General features: G+C 41.4%; 1 protein-coding gene across 2 annotated transcripts in view; it reads right to left on the bottom strand.

The window, feature by feature from the left end:
• SLC25A26 (solute carrier family 25 member 26) overlaps positions 1–21,565 on the bottom strand; it is an 875,825-nt gene that overhangs the window by 217,063 nt on the left and 637,197 nt on the right. For both annotated transcript variants that reach the window (XM_069206568.1, XM_069206569.1), the window contains exon 6: positions 8,611–8,655. In XM_069206568.1, the coding sequence (XP_069062669.1) occupies positions 8,611–8,655 (45 nt within the window). The remainder of the gene's footprint in view (positions 1–8,610; positions 8,656–21,565) is intronic.

The raw sequence follows: 21,565 nt of genomic DNA, 5'->3' as shown, positions 1-21,565 counted from the left end.
TAAGTACCTTGCGGTACTCCCCACCTTAACTTTTGTTTCTGCTGAGGCATATGGCTTCATCCAAACCACTTGCTCACGTGCCTCAAGGAAGGATCCCAGCCTACTCAGAGCAGAGCATGTTATTCACAGATGTTCTAGCCTGTACAGCAGGATGTTATGATCCACAGTATCAAAAGCTGACAGGTCCAACAGCACCAGAGCCACATTAAGGCCAGCACCCAGACTCAGTTTAATGGATTCAGAGACCTCTAATAATGTAGTTTAGGTGCTGTGGCGGGCTCTGAACCTCGATTGAGAGGGCTGCAGTAGATTTATTCTCAGTCAAGAAGGTGGTTGGTTGTTGATTTACAACCTTATTCAGCACCTTTGATGCTGCTGAAAGCAGTGAAACTGGTGTAAACTTCTATAAAGATTCAGGATCAGCTCTGGCCTATTTTAGTAATGAGATCACCTTAGCTCTTTTCCAGCTATTTGCTACTATCCCTAACTGGAGGGACAAGGAGAATTTTAGTTAACATATCACAAGAAATTAACATACCAAAAATGTTTGTTTAATGACATGGTAAAAAGGTGTGTTGAAGGGGAAATTAATGGTGAGGAAACTGAGCTACATCAGACATTGGTGGAAAACGATATAAAATCATATGTGGCGAAACAGCAGTGTAGGCCTAAACTTTGTCTTGACCCAGAGAGGTGAAGAGTTCACTTGAAAACAGTATTCATGACCAGCAAGGTCGTGGTTAAAGGAAAACCTGTGTTCGTGAGCCTGAAGGTATTTATGATCCTAAGCACACAGGCACATATTCTGTTGCCTCAGTAAATTTCAAACGTGATTGAAGAATGGGGGCAGGAGATTGAATTAGCCTATGGTGTAGAAGAACTGATAAGAGATCTTGGGAGCAGAGTAATAAGCAACACATACACATGTATTCAAGAGTAGTAAATGGTTAGTTTGTCAAGCATTGTTAGAACTGCACTCAAGAATGTGGAAGAAATAGGTGAAAAGGTTAAGGGACACCGGTAATGTGATTTTGCAACAAGAAAGCAATTGCTAAACTTATTGATTAACCTTTTTGTATTGTTCAATTTACTATAGAAGTGGCTACCAGTGAAGCAGCAAATTGAGACCAGCTGTTTACCTGTGTGGGGATAGCAATTCTCCCTGTCGCAACAGTTACCCTGCTATTACCCTGCCAAGAGGAGTCCTGTCTTTTTTAAACTTAAGTCTCCAGCAACAGGAATATTAACTAAAAACAGACATTCCTATCAAAATCGACTGTAAATATTTGCACAGGGTGAATTACAGACCCATTGAAACTAAACAGAACAAACCCAGGCCTAGACCACCACTGTCAGTGCTGCAGGGTTGAACGGAGATCCTTTTCCGCACAATCTGGGAATGTCTGATTATACCATGATATTGATGTTGAGTGTGTTATGTAATGTTGCAGGTCGGGGACAGCCATATTGTGCCAGAATCCAAAATGGTAATACTGGGCCTGTGGATGAGTGCAGAGGGAGGCTTCCTCACTGCTAAGTGGGATATTGCATGGAAGTGGCGATCAACATGACTGAATGGATAGAAGCAGAATGCCTTGTGTATAAATCTACGGAATGTCTGGAGAAATATGTCAAGAGTTGGGGTAGACTGGCTCAATTATTCTATACAGCCTACCACCTGAAACTGCATTTCTACTATTTCTCATATGTTTGGAAGGTGTACTTTGTATTATTTTTATTATGTTTTTTAATACTTTTTTCTTTTACTCCAAAGATGGCGGGCACACGTCCTATCTAAGTTTATACCAAAAACAATAAAGAATGTTAAAAAAAAATACAACTGAAGGGACGTTATGATTTAAAATTCAAAACTGATGAATTTCTGCAGCAATAGGTAACTATTCAACTATAAAGCTGGCCAATAAACATTCCATCACAGAACAAATTGGCATCATCGAAACATGACTAAACCTGCAAATTATTGCTCTATTTCACATCTGTTGACTGACAGATTAAACCCAGCATTTTTGTCTATATGCATCCTTCACCGGGATCAAAGGCCTAAGGCAATGACCATGATCCAAGCTGTTCACTGTGTAGATATTTTGAGTCAACTAGATTCCAGTCACGTGATGTGGGTATCAGCATGGGTCCAGTCTAAAAGCTATGACCTATTTGACAGAGATTAATGTTAAGCTCAGGTGGCTACGGGGGAAATGGTGCTAAACACAGGCACAGATCGCGGGCCAGGCACAGTCCTAAGAATCAACTGTAAATAGCCAGAGAGTGAGCTCTGGGGGATCTAAAGCTAGCCAGTAAATCAGTATCTTGGTGGTGATCTGTTTAAGTGACGTCTGCTATAAAGTCAATAGTAACAAGATGTGCAATGCCGCCAGTGATGTCACCGTTATGTCAATTGTGATGTTTTCTCTCAAATCATGTGCGAGATTATCAGCATTTCAATCAGGTGTTAAATTGCACAGATTATCATAACCTGTACATTTCAGGGCTTTTATGATCTTATCTTGAACCCTAGCATCTTGACATTCCTTCAACTAAAGTTACTGATAAATATTTTTATAATACACATTATTTTGTGATGTGTGTAAAGAGTCATAACTTGTCTTTATATGTGGGACTTGCTTCTTGCTTCCTACAGGGCAGTTAATTAGGGTCTCGCCTGTGTGGGCATGCGCTAGCACATGCATCTCGCATGCGAGACACTGTTGTGTTCAGTAAAGGGCTTATGGCCTGCCTGTCGCTCACCATTTGTTGGTTTGCGTGTCACTCTTCGTTAGCGCCTCATAATTCGTCAAGGCAAACCTGGCACCATTTCCGTTCCTCTGTGTGGAGCAGGGATCAAGCACTAATTGATTTCAACTTAATTAGTGCCCTGACGTGATCGAGGTACTATTTTGTTCTTTTTAACTTCCAGTGCCCCGCAAACAGAAGGCTTGTGACTGGCAAAAACATGCCCAGCAGGACAAACCAAATTGCAAAGTTTTATTTTTTAAAACGAACTTTCTTTTATTTTTTCAAGTCGTCTTTTCTCAGTTTCCACTCATGTTTTATTTTGTTTCTGCTCGTGGGTACTGTTGTAAAAAGATGACAATTTATTTGAAATATGCGGGGCCTATTGCATTTCAAATGTTTTTTTTGTTTTTTTTTGGTACAAGATTCTGTGAAAGGTCCTCCAGCTAGATGATCCTTCAGTTAGTAGATTAGAAGTGAGGGCAGACAGCCTTAGAATTGAATAAAACCGGAAAGGCAATTATCAGATAAAGAGGCTGATGTCCCTTGTTGTATCAACTTATGTGTGGTCACACTTTTGATTAATGAACAGAGCGTTCTTGATATGGCCGTCTCACATTAGTAAAGAGAAATCTTAGATTTCTGTAAAGTAATTTTGGCTCATATATGCAAAAACTGCTAAAACAGTATGAATTTAGAGACTGAAGGTCATTTCTGAGGAGCGCTTATACATTTTCTTCCTTATCTTATCTAGGTATCGTTTTCAAGAGGTGGGGACATCTTCTCAATGGGATCCATGCCTTATATACGTCGTTATGACTCCTAAGGCCTTAAAGGGAATCTCCCATTTCTATTCATATTCGAAGTATTTGGCTACATCACAAATGCAAGGTTGTTAATTTCGACGGGTAAGCCCCAATGAGTAATGTTTAGAAAGAACCCCAAAAGCGCCTCTATGAGCAGTGCCAAGAACCATGTCTTACATATGCTGCTGCAGCTTTGGTTAGCAGATGAATTTTACAATGTTGAAGAAATACTGTTAGGGGAAGTTAATAGTCCCCAAAAATCTAAAACGTGTTTCTGTTCTTAATAATTAAATAAAATAGCTTATGAGCAGGAACTTTTGTGAACAAATAAATACAAATTTAAAAGGAAGGGTACGTGTAATAGAAAAGCTTCCTAGTACTCTTTGGAGAAGTTGGGGTCGGGTATTTGGTATCTTAATCAAGAGTCAATCCTTTAGTTCTGGAAAAAACTGGAGCATTTATATTAATAAAGTCCTCAGGTTTTAAGGTTTGTCAGCCTCGCCTTCGTTCCTTTGAAATGTTTTGCAATCTATTTCGAGAAAAGACACCTTTCTAAGGAACGGCATCCTGACTTTGGGATGCTAAACTATATAACCCAACTGGAAATGGTGAACATTAAAGACGTATTTCACTTGTGACCCTCTTGTAAATAGATACGTCATTCAAGCACCACATATATACATGCTGACTCTAAAAATGTTACTTGCCCAACGTTCACAACTTATCATTGTTTTATATATTGATAAAAAAGGTATTATGTGAAAATCTCCATTCCAAACCCAAGAAACCCATATTTTTGAAAATGGAATACCAATGAAAACATAACCAATAATTTTAAGTGAAAAAAGAAAGGCACGCCAGGTGTGTGTGGTGCATTTGAAAGGGGATTAAGGGAAGGGGGGGCAGGGGAAGGGGTTGAGGGGGGACCAGAAACTAAAGAAGCAATGATATTAAGCATTTGACAATGAGGTGTAAGCATGGCGCATCAAGTGTTGCTCAGCATAAGGTGCATGGGCTTTTGTACAGACTAAGCTTAATGAAGCCTCCGGGTATTTGCCATATTTAGCAGTGAACAGTATCACAGACAACAATCGCAGTTGATGTGCATTGGTGGACACCACTCACTATATGGAGTCTACCCAGTAGTAGGGACCTAACCTGTTGGATGTACTGGTTCCTGGTGAAAATAGGAGTGCTTCATAACAGAGCCAGGGCTATATGTCAATATACAAATAATACAACTGGGTCATTAAAAAAGCACCCAATGTCTTGCAAGGGTTTGGTAAGCTTTATATAATGCCAAAAGAATACTTATCTGCATAGGGTTGCTTTACTTTCCTATAGAGCCATAACATCATGATAAGTAACTGTTTCATCAAGAAACCATATATTATTTAGCACCAAGATACCAATCTGGCGGTGTATGTTGTGCCTTCAAATGTCCTAAATAAAAAAAATGAAAAAATGTACAACTTCACGTTTTCCTTGCCAGTAAAGTACATGTATATATTAAATTATAATATATATATATATATATATATATATATATATATATATATATATATATATAGGTCTTCACTGGAAAAAAACAAAGATTACAGGGACGTTATAGTTAGGAAATAAAATGTAAAAAAAACAGGCATTCACTGAAAAAAAGGTTGCAGGGACGTTATAGTTAGACCCACATTTTGAACGTACAAAACCATAGAAATTCACAGAATTTCACCTGCTATAGTTAAAGTTATCTCAAGTAACTATACCTCACGCCTTAAGGTAACTATAACTCACGCCCTCGCCATGCACTGCTAATTACCCTACAAATTACAGCACTCATCACATCTTTGATAACATCACTGATAATATCACAATAATATTTGCAGTAACTTTTTTTTTTTTACAAAATTTCTATAGTTTTGTACGTTTAAAACGTAAGCCTCACTATAATTTCCCTGTAACCTTTGTTTTTTTCAGTGAATTTCTATGTTTTTTTAATCTATTTACTAACTATACCATCTCTGTAACCTTTGTTTTTTTCCAGTGAATTTCTATGTTTTTTTTACCGTATAGTAATATTCATTACTATACATTAGTCCAACCACTGCCCCACATGGCCTTCAACAGTGTGCGGTGGCAGTTGGCCCGGCTCTGAGGTCAACCCTCTATATGCACCCATCCTTGCACCGTGCACGACCTTTGCCCGTGGGCGTTAGGGGTTGCTGGCAAGGCATGGCCTGCAGCTAGACCCTGCGGCCAACCCCGGTAACCACCCAACCCTACACTGCGCATGGCTCTTTGGCCGTGTGCGGTGGGTGTTGGCCGCAGCCTTATTTCTCTGGGTGTGAGACTACTTGTGATAGGGTTGTATCTGGGAGCGAGAGTGGCTGTGTGAGTCTCTAGGTGCGAGAGTACATGCATCTGTTTCTTAGTGGGTGCGTCAGTGTCTGTGCAGGTCTGTTAGTGGTTGCATGAGGGTGTCAGTGGGTCTGTGAGTGGACGTGCAAGAGTGATGGGGTCTATGAGTGGGTGCGTGAAGGTCTGATTGAGGATTTGAGGGGTGCATGAGGGTCTGAGTGGGTCTGCAAGAGGGTGCATGAGTGTCTGAGTGGGTGCATAAGGGTCTGAGTGGGTGTGTGATTGCGAGAAAGATAGAAAGAGAGAGAAAGAAAGAGTGAGAGGGACAGAGATAGAGAGCTTTTGTGCACAATGTACTTAGAATGAGATTTCTGGACAAATTAAAAAGAAAAATGTATTTGTCAATTTAAAAGAGTGAGAGCATCTTTCAGTATGAACCTTGAACTTTTGAAGTTTAAAAGAAACTAATGGAGGAAAATGATCACAGACACACCTGGAGTAGGACCCTCAACTGTCAGTGTGAGGGTCTGTGACTTTAACTATTAGGCCACAGGTGACTCATTGATGGACTGTTTCCAGCCATACCTATGACATGCAAACCACACATGTGAGAGGATAGAAACATGAATGTTCCGTTAATAGGAAGGTTTAACAGTCAAAACACTAGTAAATAAACAAACACACCGCCAAGCGATACTAGGATTTGAACCTTCTGCCTATTGAGTGACAGTACATAAACTTGACCATGAGACCAGCAGTGACTCTGTTCTGCTCAGCACCAAAATGTAACTATAGCATTTGTACCAAACATCTTGCTTCTCTTACTGTTTGAAGTCATTGCAAGGAGGGGCCATTGTAATGACAGTCTCTCTCTCTTTCATCCCATTAATGGAGGGGGGTGGGAGAGAGAGAGAGAGCAAGTGTGTGACAGGACCAAAGGTGGAGCCTGAAGGCTCCCATGGCTCTAGCTGGCTCCATGCAGGAGTCAGCATTGCTTCCAGAACCAGGGAGCTACTTTAAATAGCAGCTCCCTCCTTGCGGGAGCAATGTTTTATTCTGTCTTTCCTGCACTCATATTGGCGTACAGTGAAGACAGATGAAAACTCAGCTTTCTGACAGCGGGAGCCAACCAGCATGAAATTATTTGAAAGCCCCAGGGAGGTGGCGGTCCCTGAGGTAGCAGAGGGGCCAGACGGCTCCCTCACATTAAAAAGGCAATGCTCTGGGACCAGGCCCACCCGGGGACTGTATATAAAAAAAAGCGTATGAGCCTGCACTTTTTTTTTTTTTTTTTTTATTGTTCCCAGTTCGGGCACAAATGAAAAAAAAATGCTTTTTAGCTTTTAGCTCTGGTCGGTTTCCTCTGGGACACAGTACCAGAGCTAATGGGTTAAGGTGACACTACTTTGGCCTCTTGTGTTTTTAAACTTTTATTTTTTATTTTATTTTTTACTTTTTTGGTGGAACTCGGCTGAAGCCAAGTCCCAAGATGGCTGCTAACACTTCCTGGCCAATCAGACCTGTGTTTAAAAATGTATTTTCCCTTTAATATCTCCAAAACTACTGGACAGATTTACAACAAATAAGCAAAAGGAAAAGCTGCGTACTGAAAACTAGCTTTCTGCCAAATTTGGTGTAATTCCGTCCAGTGGTTTGAGCTGTAGTCGTGTCTAAAGGTCTTATGGGAATTAACATGGGACACACAGCTTTTTTGATTCCTCCCTTCTTCTCAGCCCCCGGTTGACGGTGCGCAACAAGAATCACCTGGAATCTTTTTTTGGGAAAATTTTGTGAAGATTCATCAAACAGTGCCAAAGATATAGGCAAGTCAAAAAATGCTTTATGGAAACATGGTCCGAACTATAACTACCTAGTGGTGACCACCACTAGGTTATATATATATATATATATATATATATATATATATATATATATATATATATATAGTATTTTTACACAATCAACAGGTGAAGTGTCAAATGTAGGGAAAATATGGACCAGGTTTTCAAGAACCATAACCATGATAGTCGGTGGTGTTTTTTAAATTTTTTCATAATTTTTTTTCATAATTATATGTGTTTAAAGTCCAGCAGCAATAGGTTTTAGGTGTGGTGCACAGAGTTTGTGGCTTGGCATCCTCTTCCACCCCCATTTAAATGAAGCACAATCCAAATAGGGCACTTTTCACTTCCAATATAAGCATGTTCTACACGTGGGAGTTTAATTGGTATTTAATAGGCCCTGGTATCAAGACAAAAAAACTAAATCTTCACTAACTCCTCACTGCCAAGGTGTGCACTACATGAGGAGTGTTAGTGTCTTTGTCCGGGACCCCTAATGAAGGTCAGCCAGAGGGTGGATACTCAGCTGGAGGGCACCATAACAACTCCAAGTAAGTATTGTTAAGTAGGGTTCTCCTATATTGCTCATTCTTCGATTCCATTCCAGAGGATGTTTACAGCAAGAACAAAGGACGCACAGGGCAGCCAGATAAGGATTACTGGTGCTGTGCTGAAATGAGCAAAATCGCTGTAGCACGGTTTACAGTGGACTTATTCACACTATCAACAGATATTCCCATGCCCTCTTTTTGTGACAACATTGTGTCTCCATCGACATGTCCGTTTCCCCATTGTTCCCCAAAACACTTAGAAAGTCACCGCCTTAGGAAAGGTTGTGTAAATAATGCACTTTAACTTACCTTTAAAAACTCCCACAGGGGAAACTGCACAACAGAGAAAGGAATCTGTAAAACAAACGTCCATTTATTAATAAAACACATATGACTGTATGTCAAAATACCAAATAAATATTAGGGACAGATGAGCAGTTAACATAATTTGAAATTCAATGAGGAAAACTGGATCGTTTCCAGGCTTCGAGACAACTTCGGCTCAAAACTGCATTCCGTAATTTAGTTTACAAAATATATCCCACATTCCGTACAAACATTTCTTAAAGTTATACATGTTTCTGTAGGAGCTTTCTGCATAAGAACTGAGCGTGCCACTATTTGTGAGAATATCTAAAACTGGTAAACATGTCTCTCCTTTAAGTTATGGAAGTTTGGTTAGAAATCACTGGTAAAAGACAAGCTTTTGATTTCTCTCTGCAACAGAATACTGTACATAGCCTGTCAAACCAGTCAATAACATTGGTCAATTTATAGTTCCCATGTTTTGTCATAAATGTGAAATTATTGCAGGATTAAGTAGGGATGATCAATTTCGAAGATGGTGGATAATGGTAGACTCCTGCTTAAAGCAAGTGAACAGCTGCAGACGTAGTAAGCTTAAAACATCAACAGATGCATTAACAAATGTGGCTTTTTGGTCAGTAACAACAGAGACAAACAATTTCGAGGTGTATACTGTATTTATGGCAGACAACACCCAACACCAATGGAGCCTCCACATCAGCGTTTGTAAACCCGCTATCACAGTATTCTCTTCCATCGTTCTAGTTAATTTTTACTTGACCCACAAGTTATTTTAGATCTCAAATTCCCTGTATTATTTTTCTACATATAGTGTACCACCCACCACTGTAGGCTTAGCTTGCAATGTGCAGTAAACTCAAACACGGCGACTTTTCTGTTCATCAGGAGTAATTGTGTTGGACACATTTCCAGGTCAGGGCATGTTTCTAAATCATGTGGGTCCAACCCATTTGACAGTGAGGAGTTTACCAGGTGTGCAGCAGAAGCTCTTTTTGGGGATGGAGGGGGAGAGGGGAGGGAGGAGTAGGAGGTTAGTGGAGCATGAAGTGCAGGCTTCCAAAGTCACTTGCCACATATTACACTCAAACAGTAGAGAAAGCACTTGTGATATGAGGATGTGGAAAGTGCAATGATCCAATAGTATGCCTTAAAAGGAAATAAAAACAGAAACCAAAATTACACCTCGTGTTGCCCGAGCACACTTTAGATTCTTAATCTATCATTGAGAATTCTTAGAGGGGCGTTTTATGGCAAAACAAACACCTGCCATATGGCAGTGGTCAACAGTTTAGCTATGACCACTGTCGGCCAAACACTTCGCCATAGTAAATTTCTGCTACAACCAGTTTAATGTAATTCCCAAAGTGATGCAACTTAGTGTGACAGGCCGAACCACACTAGCTTGACCACATGCCTGCTAAGTGAATAACAAGTGAACTGCATGGCATTGGGCTGAGACGCATCGATGCCAGATGGAATTAACACTGGAAAATCACACAAAGCCCGACACAAGCAGGGCTTGCCCAACAACCTAATATGTATTTCCAAACCGTGACAGGTGATGGATCTAGATGGAAAGACAATATCAAAGCTGCATCTTTTCTGTTAGTTAACAGATTGCTGACAGTCAAGACCCCACTCGCTCACCAATCTACAGAATTGAGTCCCGAGGAACAGTTTCATAATTCAGTATTTTATTCACCATTATTGCCTGATATAACTGGGGGTCACTCGTGGCCTTAGCATCCAGGCCAAAACCAGCAAGGTATATAATAAGCCAACTGACTTATAACATGAGATAACAGAGGCCGAAAATATAGACTGTGCCACTCAAAAGGCTTGCACCTATCTGCCACCTGTGGAAAGGCGCATAGTTATATGTAAGTTCAGGGTGACATCCTGAGTATCAGGAGGAAGAAACAAACATCCCTTGACAACCACAGTACCCCCTCACTTGCCAAACTTAAATAAAGCCTCTTAGGCAGAGGTCATGGACCTACCTGAAGCCACAAATTGCTAGTTTAGGAAAGACAGGTAAAGATTTTGAAAGCCCATTTGTTTCTGGATACTAAGTGACATGAGCTGAAATGTGTTTCAGATATTCTGGTGTTTGATGTGAATACTAGGAGCTAAGAAAAGCAGTCTTTATAGGTCTGTTGGCTTAGGTAAATCAATCTTAACAGTTTTTACAAGTTATGTAAAAAACGTAAGAACTGTGCCATTTGTTACTGTAATTCATATTAGTAACTTTCATTGCTTCCAAACTGACCTTACTTAGTATAACTGAGATACATTTCTACTGAAAGTACTGCAATCTCAAACTAGTGGCCAACTGTGCAGTTGATAAATACCAAATAACTATAACAACGTATCCAAGATGATTAGGTACTTCACAAGGAAACTTCTAAGGTTTTCAAAAGTCATCGCCACAATAACAAACTGAATCAGAAGGAAAATATGGCAACAGCATAAAGTCCGTTTGCTATTCCAACTAAAAAGGAATACTTTCTACTCCACCAGTGATTCGGAGTAAAACCACGCCCAATGTGAAATAAAAGTCACTTTTAATCATAAAATTAAAACTAGGCCTGGGCGGAGCTTGCAGAGTTTCACGCCATGAAATTCCGCAGAGTAGCCAAAAAACTCTGTGCGATTCCGCGAGCGAGCGGAGTAATGGTGCAGAACGTAAGGATGTCCTCTTCGGACAGCCTGCCAGCATTGGCGGTACATTGTGAGGTGTTCCCCTTCTATACCTTGTTCTAAGCTTGTTCTAAACCTGCTGTAGTTGAAACGATGCTTCTCCCAAGATGCTATGTCCTACATTTTGGCAAGAGTTTTAAGAAAAATAAAAATGCGCTCTAATGATTGTATATAGTTTCCTGTGGCATGCCAGTATCTGGACATTACCTAGCCAAAAACAGTAAACAGGCAAAATGGGAGACGTACTTCATGCCAGGTGACAACGATTCCTCAGAAAGGCAGGTGTGGTTGGGGCAGAGCCAGTCATTGGTCAGACAAGTTAAACATACATTACACAGACTGCAGGCAGCTACGGTATACGCTGTTTGCCTCGCTCTCCACCAGAGGCTCCAGCTCATCTGACTGCAACCTCCCCAGCGCTGCCGCAGAGCTGTAAGAGTCCAAAGCCTCCGACACACATCCAGCTCAGGCAAGTGAACCCCCCCCCAATCGCAGCCAAAGGCTGCCCTAGGGCCTCGGAAGTCCAGACTGCTGTGAGGCGTAGATCTCGGCTGCCAGCCCATAGTCCCTGGGCCGTGCCTCCTCCTCCGCCATCTGCAGCATCTACGAGGAGACCCCCGCGTCCATGGTGGGGACAAATGTGGCAGGTCCCACAGCTCCTCTCAGTCATGCATGGTGCCTGGGGGAAATCCGCTCCCCCACCACTATCGCCCCATTGCAGGGGCAGCACCCCAAGCCGGGTGACTCCCTGCCCGGAATGGCTGGGGCCTGCATTGGAACTTTGTTGGAAGTCCCTTTCATGATTTCAAAGCAAGCTCCATGTTGGATCGGTCACCTGGCTCTCCACTGATCCATTAGAGTTCAGTAAATGCAAGGGCTGATTAGTGCGACAACTTAATTGGAGGAGCAGACTTGTGGAAACTTCTCCTTGATGGGTAGATGCGCAGCAGGCTTCTCCCCTCGATTGGCCCTTGCGTTTAAAGCTGAAGTCTAGGTGACCGATCCAGCATGGAGCCTACTTAGAAATCATAAAAGGGCGTGTTACAGTGGAAGCATGTGCATTATCTGCCTTTCACAACCCTTTTGCAACATGGTACGTGTTGTCTTATGTTGTTTCCTGCATGAACTGGCTGCAGTGCAAATAAAGCATTATTGAGAGCTTCTTTTGGGTTTCGTGTTGGGGTGGGGCCAGAAAACTCCACCACGTGGCGGAGGGCGCAGTATGTGCTGAACTCTGTGCTCCAAGCTGAGCACGGAGTTGCAAAAACTCTGCAAACTCCTCCGGACAAGCAGAGTTTGCCGCCCACCCCTAATTAAAACACAGTAAGACTGGTCCTATGCACAGGCTTCACAAACCTGAATGAAAAGTACCTGTTTAGATTTTTGAGAACTGTGATGACAGAATACTGAGTTTTTTTCCACATTTTGCACATACATGTCCACAGTAAATTGGTCACCAATAAAAAAAGGACACTAGACGAGGAAACTAGTTGAAGGCGGATCACCATCCTAGCTCAAAATGACTTGTCCAGCAAAAGTACCTGTGCTGTGGGCTAACCATATGTTGCAAGGTATGTTTGCCCTTGAAGGGTATAGACAAACAAACATGAGTGTTAAAGCTGTAGTCTGCCCTTGGCCTTAGGAACCGTTTGGGGTTTGACAAGAAAGGTAGGGATGTGTAGGAAATCGGGTTTTGGTTTGAGAGGGGTGTGAACCTTCCCAAGCAACAACAACTATCCCTGTCACAGTGAATCACAAAAAGTCACTAAATTACCCTGTGCTGAACCTTCTGGTAGTTTAGCACAAAAGAGGTCAGGCTTAACTTAGTGACAGTGTGTAAGGTAGTTATGCAGCACACAATCACTAATAAAGAGAAAACACAACATAAGAAAAAATCCACACAAATTTAGAAAAAAAGAGAAATATTTACAAATTACTTGACACCAAAATGAAAAAATCGAGTCAGTAGAACAGGAGTTATGAACGTGAAGTAAAACCTAGCATTCAAAAGATCAAAGCATCAACCATGGGCATCTATTGTGTGATGCTGGGGCAAAGTTGAAGGCTATGGCAGACCTCGATAGAGCACGGTTTGGATACACAAGGTGGATTGGGCCCAGTCTTGGCCTAACTTTGAACTTAGAAGAAACCTCGAAGAACACTGACTTAGAACATAAAATTCAGCGGGGAAAGGCAGCCGGCACTGTCCGAGGAGGAGGAGGCCTCGTAGCCAGGGAGCTACAGGACAAAGTCACTGTGAAGATTTATACATTTTAACTCTCATTTTTTTTAAAGTCACAAATCTCCTGTGGGACGAAGCGGCAGGCTGTATCAGACGAGAGCTCCAAAAGTTTTGGATTTTGGCTGTTTGGACACCCTTAGCATCTCTCTCAAGGGCCCAGGACTGGGTGGGCACCTCTAGGAGAATAGGACTCACTTCAGGCACGGTCCAAGAGCAGAGTTCCAGTGTTGGAGCTTTTTGGGTTCTTGTAGCACAGAACAGGAGGCTAGTCAACTAGCCCTTGGAGTCACTCTGGTAGTCCTGGATTCAAGCAGTAAGGTAGTGTTCAAGCGGCAGAGCAGTCCCCGGAGGATTTAAGGAAGGCTTTAAGCAGCAGGGCAGCCCTCTGAAGTACAAAGCAGGCCTTCTGAGTGTCTACCGCAGGTCCAGGAGTTAAGAGTGGGTTTGAAGGTCCTACTTTTTTATACCTGGTCCAGCTTTGAAGTGGAAGAAACCTCCAGAGATTTCTCCTCACAATTGGTTCAGGAAAGTCCTTCTTTCCTGCCCAGACTCCAAGACGCCTGTGGTGACAAAAGACTTGTGTGAAGTTCTTTATGAGTGTGTTCAGGCAGCTCCTTTGAAATGCAAGTGGGGCAGGGAACAGCTTTGTCCCTCCCATCCTGGCAGGCTGGCCCCTCCTGCCAACAAATAGTCCTCCTTTTGTCTCACTGTCTGGGAGGAATACACAAAGGCAAACTGCCACTCTAAACACAGTCATGTGACCCAGAACACAGACTACAGTTACCAAATGGCCTAGGACAGCAAAAAATGCAAACATCCTAAAACTAGCATTTTCAGAATTGTATCTTAAAATCAGGTCTTTACCACTAAAGAGTATTTTAAATGATAATTCTTTAGAGGCCAAACATGACATTTCAACCTGTTACCAAACAAAAGTTATCACATATTAAATGTAATGCGGTAACTCAATGTTATCCTATGTGAGCGGTAGCCCTAGAAAAACTTAAAAATACATGTCCATCTTTTTAGATACACTGCGCCATGTCCTGTGGACTGTTTACAGCCCTTCTTTAGGAGTGACTTACTTGTATTAAAAAGGGAGTTTTAGGCCTGACAGAAGGTTTATTTTGCCATATCAAATTAGCAGTTTAAATCTGCAAACAGGCTGCAATGGTGGGCTTGAGATACTTTTTAAAAGGCTACTTAAGTGGGTGGCACAACAAGTACTGTAGGCCAGCTAGACGTAGTTAATTTACAGGAACTTGTATGTTGTACCACATTACTAGGGGCTTATAAGCAAATTAAATTTGAATCAGGTGTAGGCCAATTTGCCATGTTTTAAGGAGTGAGTACAAGCACCTTAGCACTGAGTAACCGTGGTAAAGTGCACAGACTCCTAAAATAAACAAAAACGAATTGCAGCAAACAGGAGGGGAGTAGGCAAAAAGTTTGGGGAAAAACCACCCTAATGCGGACATGTCGAACAGGATCATTTGCATTCAGGCGAGCTCAATCTGTAACATTTAACCTAAATCATTTGTGGATTTTAAGCCAACTCAAGGGCAAGTTTGATCCTAATACTCAATTTAGTGTAAAAGATCAGTTACTGTTTCAGTAAGGCAATCGAGCAAGTGTGAGTTACAATAACACAAGGCTTTGGGGAATCCCACAGTTTACTGAGCTTTGGGTCACACTGTGGAGCCCTAGATTCAAGGGCTGACATTCCAAAGCAGATTAAAAGTAATAAGTAATGAAGATAAAAACTGATTAAATGAAGCATCATCACTGGCCTCTCAAAAACATTACAGAACGTACTCGTTTTAGTTGGAAGCATTTATGACTAAATTGTAGTTCTCATTCAACCCCCAAAGAGTTAAATACTTTCTCTGTTTACTGTTTTGCAAATAATGATTAATAAATGAGTCTCCTTCAGTTAGGCTCGCTAGAAAAACGAGCCTTTACAGACAGCTGCCTCAAAAAAATTATCTCTCCAGACAGGAAGTGACAGTGAGAAGAAATCAATGCTGCTGCAGAACGGTGAGCTGACAAGCTGAAACCTCAGTTGAAGTTCGCTATTTGGAACACTGTGGACTATCCCATGGGGCCTCTCAAAGTCCCCCAATAAAGGTCAAAGGCGGGTCTTAGTTATAGGGCTCCTGAAACTCTAGTGTAGCGATTTAATTACCTTTTCGATTTTGGGTGACAACATTCAAGTCTTTTATTTTTTTTAACCGTAACCCCTTACATATTTATGAGTAAGTATACATCAAAGCACAAGGCCCTATTGTACTGCAGTCTGCGACTCCATCTGTTAAACACAGTGGCATTATATGCTTCACGTGCAATGCTCACATGAATGCAACAAAACCCCATGTTTAATTCAGACGACCACAATATGTAAATCAATTAGCTAAAATGAATAGCGGTTAGTACGCCCAAAGTGCACGCCACACTAATGTAATTACTAGTACCAACATGCAGACAGCCCTTTTCTTGACATACTAAAGTAGCTGCCATGGGATACCTCAACATTTGCTGACCGCTGCGCTAGGAAGGTTCAAGTCTGTGTATAGGCCCAGCAGATTAACCTACTGATCAAGGGCCGTTTTCAGAGAAATGGGCCCTCCTACAAACAACTTTGTCGAGTATGCATTTTTTTTTTTTTTTTTACATGAAACACGTCCACAATTCATTTTCGGGGTGATATAGGCTTTCACATGCTTGTGTGTTTAGATTGTGCTTAAGAAATATGTCAAGAATATGCGCAAAAAGCATTGCTATATGCACACAACCTATTACTGAAAATCCCCATGAACGCTAGTGTCCATACATGAACCATCTAAATTTATGACACATATGGGAAAAATATATAGCGCAATTGATGACTTTGCATGATACGTATGGAAACAAAAGTTGGTTCTAAAACAAGAGATACAGAAAAGTTGTTTGTATCATGCACACCATAGGCCTGGACCACGGGAATTATGTGATTTTTATGGTGTGGCTTTTTCCGCATAATTATCGGTTTGCAACACTTGTCACATGATCCAACATTTGCTACATTTGCTGCATAATCTGCAGATTTTAGCAATAAAAATGTGTTTCTACCACAAACGGATCGATAGCTACTGACACAAGCATTTGCAATGCAGTGGGTATTGCGTTTGCTCGAGTTAAAGCTATTAGCGTTGTAGACTTCTAACCAGACTTTCCGTGCCACATAAACTGAAAATGAAAAGTAAAACAGGTTCAAATAACTAACCAGAATTTCATCCCACATTAACTAAAAATGAAAAGTAAAATAGTTTCAAATAAGCGAGCCGACAGCCGCAATGAGCACAAAGCAGACACAAAAAAGGAAACAAGTTCGCTCGCAGTGAAACGTAGTGACAAAAGTGCAGTTATCCATGTAACTAAAGTGCAAACATCCATGTTACAGGGTCCATGTCATGCAAAGCGCTTGACTACTGCCCAGCGAGATCGCGCTGCATACGAAATAAAGAGAAAAAGTAGTGCAGAAACCATACCAAAAACATAGAGCCTCGTATGTTTTCAGTAGTTGGCCTGTGCGCTCGAGGCGGGCTAACAGGGGGAGCAGCATGTGTAGCTGTGCAATGACTGGCCCTTTGCAAAAGTTGACGTCACCTTTCTTCTCCTTCTTGCTTTATTTGGGTGTTAAACTGGAACTAATATGGTGAAACCTATGCCCAGGCACTGTCAGCAAGTGTCAAAATGGCATAATCATCAAGTAGTACTATCACAAAACGCGTAGTATCACGTTTCAAACTTTGCCTCTTTATGCATAATTTAGTCATCCTTGCAATCTTGAAAAATGGGGCTGTTTTGTCTAAAGCTGCAATGTGGTTGCTGTAGGGCTAGTCTAGGATAGTAGAGACAACAAAGTGTACTGTGTGCTGTGTGTATTGCTATCTGAGTTACTAGTTACTGTACCCTTATCACATGCTGGTTGTTGCTACTTAGCCTTAAGTAACACGTCTTATTAGTCTATGTAAAGCACCTCACGTCTGAGATGTGTGGCTGCAATTAAAACATTCTCCATAAAAATGATTTTGCCAAGTAGGAAAATACTATTTTATATATGCATAAACTGCTCAATATGTGTGGCATGTAAATTCCCAGGGCAGGTGCTAATATATAAAAACAGGGGATGCTACATATTGGGGATAGTGTGCGTTTATAGTGAAATAAAACCCCAAAGCTATTTCACTGTAAAGTCTTTGCTAGACTTTTCTCTGAGCAGTGCTATCTTCACTTAGAGAACACTAGAAAAAAAATGTCATTGTTTTTCCTACTTAATTTTCAAAATACGCTTTAAGGAGAAATCAGATTTGTAATAATTTGACTAAATGGTAACTTTGAAAAACGTAGGTGAGGTTACCTGAGCCATAAGAACCAGTTCTGCCTCTCATTCAACTCCGGAGGTGGAATATACACCCTTGGCTGAGCGAGTTAACCACTCTGGCTCAGAGGACTATAGCCTTCCTCTGAGCCAGGCAGATCAGATACGTGTTAACTGGTGAATGCTAAGCAGAAACCAGCTATTTGGGAGTGGATAGGAACAGTTGGCAAACAAAGGGCAGGTTTACAGCTACCTCTTCCGACTTGGGAGATACCAAGGAGGGCTTCTGTTATACATTCCCAGGACTCTCCCACATAACCAGGTTCCGGTCACAATAGGGAAGAGAAAGATGTAAAGAACATACCCCAGTTTCATAACACCCAAACATATTTCAATGCCTATCTGAATCTTTAAGGTAGGTCCATTTGAGAAACATAGTGAAGTTATTCTGAGTAGGATACAAGATTGTGTTCTTCGTGTGGGAAGTTCCTTCTTTGCATCTCACAATTATATTTAACATATTAACTTGTTTAATATATAGGGAGATTAAGAGGGTCATTTAGAGTTTCGTGATCCATCTGCCATGAAAACCCTGTGGTTCTCTCACTCTATTTAGAATTAGGGGACGCAGTGAATTTCCAATTTAAGAGCACAGATTCTGCTTTCAGTCTTGCGATTTCCAATGAGCATAAAAGAGATTGACATCAAGGATTTAATCAGTATTTGGGAAGTGAGATGATATGACAATTTATTAGAAGGAATTAAATACCCTCTGCAGTACATTAAAAATTATATTGCAAGTTACCTTGGAGTTCTATGACCTTATAAAGGAACTCGTCCTTCATATCTGTTCCTCTACAAGGACACTGCACTCCTCAGTGTCTTATAATATCCTTACACTGCATGACAGGAGGTACTTTATGCCATATTTGATGACCTGTGATTATGGTCTGTAAGTGGAGTCAGAATGCATGTGATGTAGCTCAAATGGTTAGGGGACAAGTTGCCACTGCAAATTCCTTTCTAGGCTACAGTTTCTCCACACTAGTACCACATATGTAAGTTTGTAGTCAAATGTCAGACACATGGAAGTGGAATCTTATTTTGCCCTGTGATCTTTAGTTGTGGAGTGGGACTCCTGTGGTCACGACAATAATGACGATAACAAACATAATAACACTTTGTTTTGTTTTTAAATAGCTGTTCAACTACCCTTCTGCCTTTTCTAACTACTGCAAATAACAACTGTAACACAATTTAATGATTTTCCATGTCATTTTACTAAATTAACCAACTCACTTGGCTCTCCCAGGAGTCAAACTTGAGATCTGTCAAACACAATAGCTATCAGTGAAATATTCTGCTCGAAGAGTAGTGACCCTCTTAGAAATGTATTTTCACCTAACGGGCGATGCCCTACTCATATGCTGCGTCTATCTTTACTGAGTTAAGGCATATATGCGTTTGTTTTTCTACGTGAACCATGGCAACAGCATCCAGCAACCATAGCTTGCGAATACCGTCACTTATATCAACCATTCACCCCCGAAAAGTCTAGTGCTAAGAAGTGGTACTCCTCAGAAACCCAACGCTTTACAAAATATTTAAATACATATATGAAATAAATAAGTAATTAGAAAATGTTAAAGCTGCTCGTGAAAGAATAAATCTACTGCCGAGTACGCTGACAGCTGTAAGGTTGGACTAGGGTCTAATGCTTATAGCTACATATTTTACTCAGCCGAGGTTGCATCTATTCCATCGAGGCCGTCGGCGGCGGGGGTCTGGGTCTTTGTTACATCGTACTTTTCTCCATGTTATATTAGGTGTGATTATTAAATTGCGTTCGCGGGAAAGGAGGGAGCATATTATTTCTAATTTATTTCACACATTTTGCATTTCCGAACTCAATAGTAGGCACTAGGCATCTTCTTGAATTAAACACAGTGAATATAAAGCCCTCTGACCCACCATCCACGCATGTTTAGGCTAGTTGCTGGAAGCGTGTGTCTCACAGTACCTTAAACTGCGAATTATTTCCAATTACTACTAGTTGCCTGGTTTTCCCACGCTCTGCCTTTACATAAAATAACAAATACGCCGAAAATGATGCTTTAATTAATAACTGTAGACAAATGGCTTAGGGCGAACAAGTCCAGAGTGCTAGACAGCTGTGCGCACTCTCACACTTCCGCTCCCATGTGCCTAATCCCTGCTGTAGGGCGGCCATCTCTAGGGGACAGGAGCGCTGTTTTGTTTACATGCTCTTACAAACCGTGGCATTTCACTGGAGATTGCCAATTAGTCTGCAAATTAGTGACATAGAGATTGGCAGTTTTTTCTTTTACAATGTAGGCACGTAGATTGGCAACCTGGCACGTCATGCAAAGTATGAATCCCTTGGGCGGTGGGCGTGTAATGGCCATACAAGTGAGAACTTTCTATTGAAAGCCATTCGTTTTGCATTATCTTTTGTGATCTGGTTTGATAACTGCCTACATCCTATGTAATGCGGCTATTTGGTCTAGAGTGTACACCTTTCGCCTCTCTCTTGGCTTTACTTATGAGGGAACAAAGATAGTCGCACGCATATAATCCACAGGGTGTGCCTACTTTCTTTTCAGTTGAAATTGGTGAATTACGAATAAGGCAAAGTGTCTAGCACTTTCCATCTACAAACGTTCATTAAAAAAGAAAAATAGCAGCATCGGCGAGGACTTATGCACTGCAGGCCTGCCTATTTTCGCAGAAAGATACTCTCATGCAAACTAGGGATGTGTCATTTGCACATCAAATGGTTTGTGTTAGAAATGGGGTTTCTGGTTGGCTACCCTATGCACCTAAGCCAGGCAGAACCCACCACTCTAGTAAGGGCAAATAAGTTACACACCAAATATAACCAGTTTTCACCCCTGGTAGCTTGGCACAGAGCAGTCAAGCTTATCTTCAGAGGCAATGTGTAAAGCATTTGTGCAACACACTCTCACCAGTGACACAATAAATACATCACAAAAAGAGAAGCCGCACAGGGTTACATAAAAATATACATTTCTATATTGTATACATCATTAGACGCAGAACGTCATAAATCAATAATCACTTCGCCACCTACGCAATTGTTAAGCATCACAGTGTATGCAGTAAGAAGCAGGCTCATGGGCTGTAGAAGTCATGAAACATAATTACTGTGTACACGAGGCAGTCACTTCCATAGGGCTAGTTATCCTGAGCCGTGCAAATAAATCCGGTTATAAAACAGTGAAGGCCTAGGGTAGGAAATACACATCAGTTCTATAGAGGTACTTAACCTCTGTCACCCTAAACACATCACCCCCCCCTCGCATGTCACCAAAAACGCTGGGTAAAGAAAAGAAGGTATGTGTTTAGAGGTACGTAGGCACAATGCCGCAACTTCACAGTAATAGCATGGCATATGTGAAATAGCATGAATATTGCAGTGTAAAAAGTTAACTTTAGGGTCTAGCACAGAATAAGAATCATACCCGTTAGGCACATGAAATCATACAAGGCCCCACAACGCATGTCAGCAGGCATGTGTACCCCAAACTCGCCAGGACCAACACAGTCAGTCCTCCAAAGGTAGGTCCTACGTAGCCCTTTAAGAGCACCCGGCT

Source organism: Pleurodeles waltl, chromosome 9 (assembly GCF_031143425.1).
Source record: "Pleurodeles waltl isolate 20211129_DDA chromosome 9, aPleWal1.hap1.20221129, whole genome shotgun sequence".
Lineage (NCBI taxonomy): Eukaryota > Metazoa > Chordata > Amphibia > Caudata > Salamandridae > Pleurodeles > Pleurodeles waltl.
This window is presented reverse-complemented; position numbering and strand designations above follow the sequence as displayed.